The following is a 7,910-nucleotide window of genomic DNA, read 5'->3' on the forward strand; positions in this document are numbered from 1 at the left end:
CATGCGCGCCGCCCTGCTGCTGCTCGCCCTGCTCGCCCTGCCCGCCCGCGCCGCCCGCCCCAAGCTCGCCCTGCCCATCCGGCCCGACACGGACCCGCTGCCCCCCGGCGGGGCGGCAGGTAGGACCCCTTCGGGCCACCCCCCCCCCCGCGTCTGTCCCCCGCACTCCCTTCTTGCACCCCCTCTCTTTGCATCTCGTCCTCACACTGTTTCTTGCACAACCCCCTCCTTGCATCCCTCCCTTGCACCCTCTCCTTGAACCCCCCCCTTGCATCCCTCCCCGGCACCCCCCCCTTGCATCCCTCCCCGGCACCCTCTCCTTGAACCCCCCCCCCCTTGCATCCCTCCCCAGCACGCCCTTCTTGAACACCCCTCCTTGCACCCCTCCTTGGCACCCCCTCTTTGCACTACCCCTTTTTGTACCCCCCTCGGCACTCCCTTCTTGCACGCCCTCTCGGCATCCCCTTCTCGCACCCCCCCCTGCATCCCTCCTCCGCACCAGCTCCTTGCACCCTGCTCCTTGCATCCCTCCCCAGCACTCCCTCCTTGAGCCCCCCCCTCCTTGCATCCCTCCCTGGCGCTCCCCTCCTTGCACCCCTCCCCTTGCATCCCTCCTCGGCACTCCCCTTCTTGCACCCCCCTCCTTGCATCCCCCCTCGGCCCCCCCTCCTTGCACCACTCCTTCTTGCACACCCTCTCAGCACCTCCTCCTTGCACACCCTTTCTGCACCCCGCTCCTGGCACTCCTTCTTGCACCTCCATCCTTGCATCCCTCCCTGGCACCCCCTTTCTTGCACTGCCCCTCTGGCACTCCCCTTCTTGCACCCCCATCCTTGCCCCCCCCAACCCCCGTCCCCGCACCACCTCTTCTTGCACTCCTTTCCCCATAGCCTGCTTCTTGCCCCCCCTTGCTTCCCTCCCTGGCCCCCTTCCTTCTGGCCCCACTCCCCTCGCCTCCTTCTTGCATGCCCCCCTGCACCCTTCACGAACCCCGCTCCTTGCACCCGCTCTGCGCCCCCCGGCTGGCCGCGCTGGGCCCCGCCACCGTTCAGGCCCCTGGGGGGCCCAGGATGGTGCTGCCCGGCGCCCACCCCGAGGGTGCAGGAGGGGGGCTGGCTCAGAGGTGATCGGGGCGGCCGGGGGGGGGCTCTCTGCAGGCTGCGCCTTCGGGGGGCATTTCTACGCCCTGGAGGAGACCTGGCACCCAGACCTGGGGGAGCCCTTTGGGGTCATGCGCTGCGTTATCTGCCACTGCGAGCCGGTAAGGGCCCCCCATCTGCCCCCCACCCCGCTCCCAGGCCACCCTGAGGGACCCCCTCCCCCCCCCCCGGTTAGCAGTGTGGGGCAGGTGCCCGCTCCTCCTCCTGGGGATGGCCCCCAGCCCCCCTCCTTCGGCGCAGCCCCCCGAGCCCCTGCACGGCCGGGCAGGAGGGTGCAGGGAGGGGGTCCGGGCTTGGGCACGGGGTGCTGCCTGTTGGGGGGGGGAGGCACGTGGGCTGGGGCGAGGGGGCAGTCGGCACCGCTGCCCCGGCCTCTTCGCCCCGCAGCAGAGGAACCGCCGCGGGAAACCCCTGGGGAAGGTGAACTGCAAGAACCTGAAGCAGGACTGCCCCGTGCCAGCCTGCCCGCGGGCCACGCTGCTGCCCGGGCACTGCTGCCAGACCTGCCCCAAGGGTGAGGCCGGCGCGCAGGCGCGCGAGGGGGCCCGGGCGGGCTGCCGGGGTGGCGGGACCCCACCCCAGCCCCGGCCCCGGCCCTGCGCGCAGAGCCCTGCAGCCGTTTGCAGGGACGTCTTTGCCTGGGGGGGGGGGGGCGTTTTACTGCCCCTCGAGCCCTTGTGCCCAAGCAGCCTGGTGCAACCTTCTCCCCGCTGTGCCCCAGCAGCCTTGCCGGCCCCCCCGGAGCAGAGCCCCGAGCAGCCCTTCGACGCCTTCGAGTACTTCCAGGACAAAGCCGACGACCTGGACAAGCCCTACAACGACCGCTCCTACCTCAGCTCCGAGGGCCTGGCCCGCGACGATGCCCGCGCTGGTGAGCCGCGCCGCGCCTCGCCGTGCCGGGTGGGCGCCAGTGGGGCCGCGGGGTGCCGGCGGCCCCTCGCTCGGCGGTAATCGGCGGCCCCTTCCGCAGAGTTCGTGGCTCTGCTGACGAGCGGCCCCGAGCCCTGGCGCCCCGCGTCCGGCGCCGTGGCCAAGGCCCGCTTCACCCTGCTGCGCTCCTACCTGCTCTTCTCCATCAGCTACGAGCGGTGAGTGCCCCCCGCCCGGCGCCCCCCGGCCCCGCGGCCTTGCCAAGCGGGGCTCCGGCGAGGGGGCGGCGTGCCCGCGGTGCCGCCCGGCGGCGGGGCCAGCACCGGACCGGGGTGCGGGGGGGGGGTGCCATGCCGGGACCGCGGACGCCCCCGGGAAGGGCTGGGGGCCAGGGGAAGCGGGCGCCGCGGTGCCTCCGCCCGCCCGCCGCTGCGGCCGGGGCACGGCCGGGCTCCGAGCGCGCCGGCGAGCCCCCACCGCGTGCCCACCGCGCCGCGCCTCTCCTCGCTTCTCCCGCCCGCCCTCCTTCCCTCTCCGCTTTCTCCTTCCTTGCTTCCAGGCCCCTTTGCATAGTAAAGTGGTGACTAATTCCCAGCTCCGACCGGGAAGCCAAGTGGAGCCGAAAAATGCTCCTAATTTACAGCCGGGCCTGGCCACCCGGCTCCGCCGCCCCGCCGCGCGGTGCCAGCTTGGCGAGGGGGCCCCGGGGCGCCCGCCCTGCCTCCCCCCTCCTTCTCCTGCCTCCCCCCCGCCACCCCCACCAAGCAAACCGCCCCCCGCTCCGGGGTGGGGATGGGGGGGTGACCCTGCGGGCAGGGGGCTGCCGCTGAGCCCTCCGCCCCGTCGGTGCCCGCAGGCTGGGCCGGCCGAGCCGCGTGCGGTTCAGCGACGCCGAGGGCGGCGTGCTGTTCGAGCACCCCGTGCAGAGGAGCGCCGCCCCCGAGGACGGCATGGTGAGAGGGGCCGGGGGGGCCGCGGGGCGGCGCTGCCCGGCCGGGCCGCGCGGTGCCCCCCGGCCCAACGCTGTCCCTGCCCGCAGCTCTGCGGCATGTGGCGGACGGTGTCCAAGGCCAACGTGCAGCTGCTGCGCGGCGAGCAGCTCCGCGTCTCGCTCGCCACCCGGGCACAGCCCTCCGGCGAGGTCCACGGCCGCATCCTCAAGCACCGGGCGCTCTTCGCGGGTAAGGGCTCTGCCAGGCGCCCGCCGGCCGGGCGCCCGCCGCGCCACCGCGCCGCCCCTAACCCCCCCCACACACACACCTCTCCCCGGCTCCAGAGACGTTCGGGGCCATCCTGACCTCGGAGGACCCCAGGCACCTGGGCGCCGGCGGCATGGCCATGCTGACACTGAGCGACGCTGAGAACAACCTGCACTTCATCCTCATGGCGCGGGGGCTGCTGGAGCCGGGCGCCGGGGGTGAGGGGGGCACAGGCGCCCCGCAGGGCCGTGAGGGGGGCGGATCGGGGCGGCGCGGGGGGCGTATGGGGCAGGGTGGGGGCGGGGGGGGACAGGGCACGCTGAGCCGTGTGCCGAGCCATGCGTGGCTCATGGTGTGCGGGGGGGGGCAGGGCTGGGGGTGCATGGGGGGCTTGGGGGGTGCAGGCCCCCAGGAGCGCCCGTCCGCAGCGGGCTCGACCCTCCGTGCCTTGCCCAGAGACGCCCTGGGTCCCGCTGCGGGTCCGCATCCTGCACCAGGGCCGGGTGCTGCGGGAGGTCCACGCCAACATCACCGCGGAGGTAACGTTACGCCGGCTCCCACCCCGCGCGCCCCAGCAGCCCGCGGCACCCGCCGCGCCAGGGCTGAGCGCCGGTGCTGTGCCCCCCACCCCGCCCGCCCCCGGCAGGAGCCCGACTTCGCGGAGGTGCTGAGCGACCTGTCGGCCCGCGAGCTGCAGTGGCTGGTGCAGGGGCAGCTGCGCATCGTGGCCGAGACGGAGGGCCGGCACCCCCGGCGCCTGGCCGGCACCATCACCACGCGCCGGAGCTGCGACAGTGAGCGTTGGGACGCACGTGGCGTGGGCTCCGGGGGGGGGTGGCCGTGCCCCCCGTGCCAGCCTCACCCCCCCGTCCCCGTCCCCGTCCCCGTGCTTTTCTTCCTGGGCTCAAGCCATCCAAAGCGTGCTGTGCGGAGCGGACGCCCTGACGCCAACCAAGACGGGCGCCGTGGGCTCGGCCAAGCTGGCGCTGCACGAGAACGGCACGCTGGAGTACCAGGTAGGGCGCGGGGCGGGCACGCCGCCGCCCCGGGGGGGAGAGGGGGGTCCGGCCGGCCGGCCCGCGCCGCTGCCCCCGCCGCGCCCTGCCCGCAGGTGCAGGTGGTGGGCACCGCCAGCGAGGTGGTCGGCGTCACGCTGGAGACCAAGCCGCGGCGGAGGAACAGGAGGAACGTCCTCTTCGACATGACGCCCAGCTACAGGGCCGGGCTGGTGCGTGCCGGGCGGTGGGGGGGGGTTGGCACTGGGGAGCCCGCGGGGGCGTCTGCCCCGTCCCGACCCGCGTGCCGTCTCTCCGGCGGGCAGGCCCGGGGCGCCTGGCCGGGCCCCAGCGCCCGCGACGCCCACATGCTGCTGCAGAACGAGCTCTTCCTCAACGTGGCCACCAAGGACTGGGCGGAGGGCGAGCTGCGCGGGCAGATCGTCTCCCTGCCCTACAGCGGGCTCCTGGCCCGCTACACAGGTACGGGCCGGGGCGGAGCGGCGCGGACCCCCCCCCCCCGCCCCGGCCGCGTCCCAGCCCGCCCTCCGTGTGCGCAGAGATGCCGGTGGCGCTGGCGGGGCAGCTGGTGTCGCCGGCGGTGGGCAGCGGGGCCGGGGGGCACGCGTGGCTCTCGCTGGACGAGCACTGCCACCTGCACTACGAGATCACGGTGGCGGGGCTGGGGCGCCCCGCCGACGGCACCGTCAGCGCCCACCTCCACGGCGTGGCCGAGCTGGGCGACCTGGGCGCCCGGCCCCACTACCACAAGCGCCTGCTCAAGGGCTTCTACAGCACCGAGGTGAGGAGGGGGCAGCAGGGGAGGAACTGGGCGGGGGGGGGGGCTTCCTCCTGCTCCTCCTCTTCCTCACGGCGCCCCGCTCCGCTGGCAGGCGCAGGGGGTGGTGAAGGACCTGGACGCGGAGCTGCTGCAGCACCTGGCGCAGGGCACGGCGTTCCTGCAAGTCAGCACCAAAGCCCACCCCCGCGGGGAGCTGCGCGGCCGGGTGGGTACCGTGCACTGCCGCCCCCCCACACCCACGCGTGTCCCCCCCCCACCCCCAGTGCCAGCCCCCACCCCACTGCCCGGCGGTGCCAACCCCGCTGCTGCCTCCCAGGTGCACATCCCCAACCGGTGCCAGGCCGGGGGTGCCCGCCTGGCCCAGGGGGGGGCCCCGGGGGAGGCCGAGCTCGCGGAGGCCTCCAAAACCAGGGACCCGGAGCAGCTGAAGAAGGACCCCAACTCCTGCTTCTTCGAGGGGCAGCACCGGGCACACGGCACCCGCTGGGCGCCCAACTACGACAAGAAGTGCTCGGTGTGCAGCTGCCAGGTGAGGGGGCCGGCGGGCCGGGGGCGCCGGCGGCGGCGCCCGGCGGCAGCACCCAACCAGCCGTGCTCCCCGCAGAAGCGCACGGTGATCTGCGACCCCATCCTGTGCCAGCCGCTCAACTGCACCCACCAGGTGCACCCCGAGGAGCTCTGCTGCCCCGTCTGCGAAGGTCCGGGGGGCTCCGGGGCCCGGGGGGGTGGGTGGGGGTGTCCAGGGAGCGGGGGGCTCCCGGGGAGCGGGGCAAAGGCAGCGTTTCTGGCGTGCTGGCGCCCGTGCCCGGTGCTGCCCCGTCGTGGCACGGGGCGCACGGCCTCCCCCCGCCCTCGCAGAGAAGAAGGCCGGGCAGGACGAGCTGAGAGCGGAGCGGGCCCGGGACAGCAGTGAGGGTGAGTCCCCACGGGCACGGCGAGAGGGGCGCCTCAGCTGCTCCATCCACAGGGGCTGTGCCCACCTCCTCCTCCTCCTCTTCCTCGCCCAGGCTGCTACTTCGACGGGGACAAGACGTGGCGAGGCTCCGGCACCCGCTGGCACCCCGTGGTGCCCCCCTTCGGGCTCATCAAATGTGCCATTTGCACCTGCAAGGTGAGCGCGGGCACGGCTGGGGGCTGGGTGCGGGGCCGGGCGCGCGTGCCCCACGCCGGCCGCCCCTGCCCGCCGCTCACGCCGGGGCCTGGCACGGCTGCCCCGCGGGGGGGCCGGCCGCCCCGCGCCCCCCGCGCTCCCCGCAGGGCGCCACGGGCGAAGTGCACTGCGAGAAGGTCCAGTGCCCGCGCCTCACCTGCGCCAACCCCGTGCGCGCCAGCCCCTCCGACTGCTGCAAGCAGTGCCCAGGTGCGTGCGCCCCGCTCCTGCCCTCGGCCCCGGCGCCCGCTCGTGCGCGCCCCGGGCTCTCCGCGCGCCCCCCACCCCGTGCCGGGCGGCTTCCCAGTGGCCTCTCCCGCAGCCCCCGAGCAGAGCGTCCCCGAGCTGGCCGACACGATGCAGGCGGACGGGCCCCGGGCCTGCCGCTTCGGGCGCCGCTGGTACCTCAACAACGAGAGCTGGCACCCCTCTGTGCCCCCCTTCGGGGAAATGAAGTGCATCCTGTGCTGGTGTGTGGTGAGTGCGCCAGGGCTCAGGCCGCACCGGCTGCCCGCGGCAAGGGGCCGTGCCCCCGCGCCGGGCCTGCGCGCTCTGGGCACGGGCGGGAAAGGGGCCCGGGGGCCCCGCGGAGCTCCAGCCGGGTCCCCCGCATGCCAGCGCCCCGTTTCTGCGCCGCAGTCGGGCGAGACGCACTGTCAGCGGCAGGAGTGCCCGCCGGCCGCCTGCGCCAGCCCTGCCAGGAGGGACAACCCCTGCTGCGCCAAGTGCCGGGGTGAGTGAGCCGGGCGCTTGCACGCGCTCTTGCACATTTGCACGCTCACCGCTGAGCTCTCGGCTTGCACGCACCAGTATGCATGTGCGTGCACGCTGCCATGCCCCTCTGCACACTGAAGCTTGCTCACTGCCACACGCGTGTGCACAGCAGCCCGCACACTTGCGCCCGCGCTGGTACACCGGCACACGTTTGCATGCCTGCGTGCACGATTGCAGCCTTGGCCTCCGCAGGCTCCTGCAGCTGTGCCCATCCCCACCGCGCCACGGCACCTGGGCACGTGTCGCCTGGGCTGCGCGAACGGCCGGGGGTCCCCTTGCACATCCCCAGCCCCCGCGGGTGCTGAGCTGTGCCTGGGGCCACCTGAGCTCTCCTCGCCCGAGTCTGGCACTGCCCTGCGCCCTGTGCCTCTCTTCACCCCCGCTTTCCTTCCGCCCCGACGTGGCCCCGCAGCCCCGGACGCCCCCGCAGACGCCCGGGAGAAGGTCCACGATGCCACCGCGGAGGCCTGGAGCCGCTAAGCAGTGAGCCGATGCCCAGGGCTGTGCCAGCCCGCAGCGACGCCAGGCAGCCGAGCGGAGAGCCCGCGCGGTCCCGGCCGCTCGCCCCGGCCCTGCCGGCGAGGCACGGGGCGGGGGGCGCCCATGAGCGCCGAGGGGCTGGACGGGGCCCACCGCGGGCACCCCCGGCTCGGCACGAGCACAGGCCGGGCACAGGCGCCCCGCGCGGCTCCCCGCGGGCCGCGATGCCGAGGGGGCCGAGTCTGCCCTCCCCGCTCCCCCCGGGGGCAGGGCTGGGGGGCCCGGGGGCACCCACCTCGGCCCCCTCCGTGCCCCGCGCCCCTCCGGCCGGCGGGCACAGCGGGCACCGTGCCCGCCTTGTACATAGTGTAAAATCCTTCCTGCCCCCGTCTCACTGCACCCACCCGGCTCAGCTGGACTCGTCATGTAATTTATGGTGCTTGGGGATAGGGGCCCTGCTGTATTTATTAAAAACAGAGA

General features: G+C 74.8%; 1 protein-coding gene across 3 annotated transcripts; it reads left to right on the plus strand.

Moving 5' to 3' along the window:
* Position 1: 1 nt before the first annotated feature.
* Positions 2–7,910, plus strand: CHRD (chordin). 3 transcript variants are annotated; one of them, XM_062582488.1, is made up of 23 exons: positions 2–119; positions 1,158–1,261; positions 1,548–1,674; positions 1,885–2,031; positions 2,131–2,248; positions 2,887–2,983; positions 3,070–3,211; positions 3,307–3,447; positions 3,686–3,768; positions 3,876–4,023; positions 4,139–4,245; positions 4,341–4,457; positions 4,551–4,707; positions 4,785–5,026; positions 5,118–5,231; positions 5,343–5,555; positions 5,631–5,724; positions 5,885–5,941; positions 6,034–6,137; positions 6,284–6,386; positions 6,499–6,653; positions 6,795–6,909; positions 7,363–7,910. In XM_062582488.1, the coding sequence occupies exons 1-23, from the start codon at positions 2–4 to the stop codon at positions 7,428–7,430; spliced, it is 2,871 nt and encodes a 956-aa protein (XP_062438472.1). In that variant the 3' UTR covers positions 7,431–7,910. The 3 variants fall into 3 exon arrangements, with proteins under 3 accessions (XP_062438472.1, XP_062438473.1, XP_062438474.1); XM_062582489.1 differs by having other exon boundaries at positions 6,816–6,909; XM_062582490.1 differs by lacking the exon at positions 2–119 and having other exon boundaries at positions 1,160–1,261; positions 1,882–2,031.

Source organism: Rhea pennata, chromosome 9, assembly GCF_028389875.1.
Source record: "Rhea pennata isolate bPtePen1 chromosome 9, bPtePen1.pri, whole genome shotgun sequence".
Lineage (NCBI taxonomy): Eukaryota > Metazoa > Chordata > Aves > Rheiformes > Rheidae > Rhea > Rhea pennata.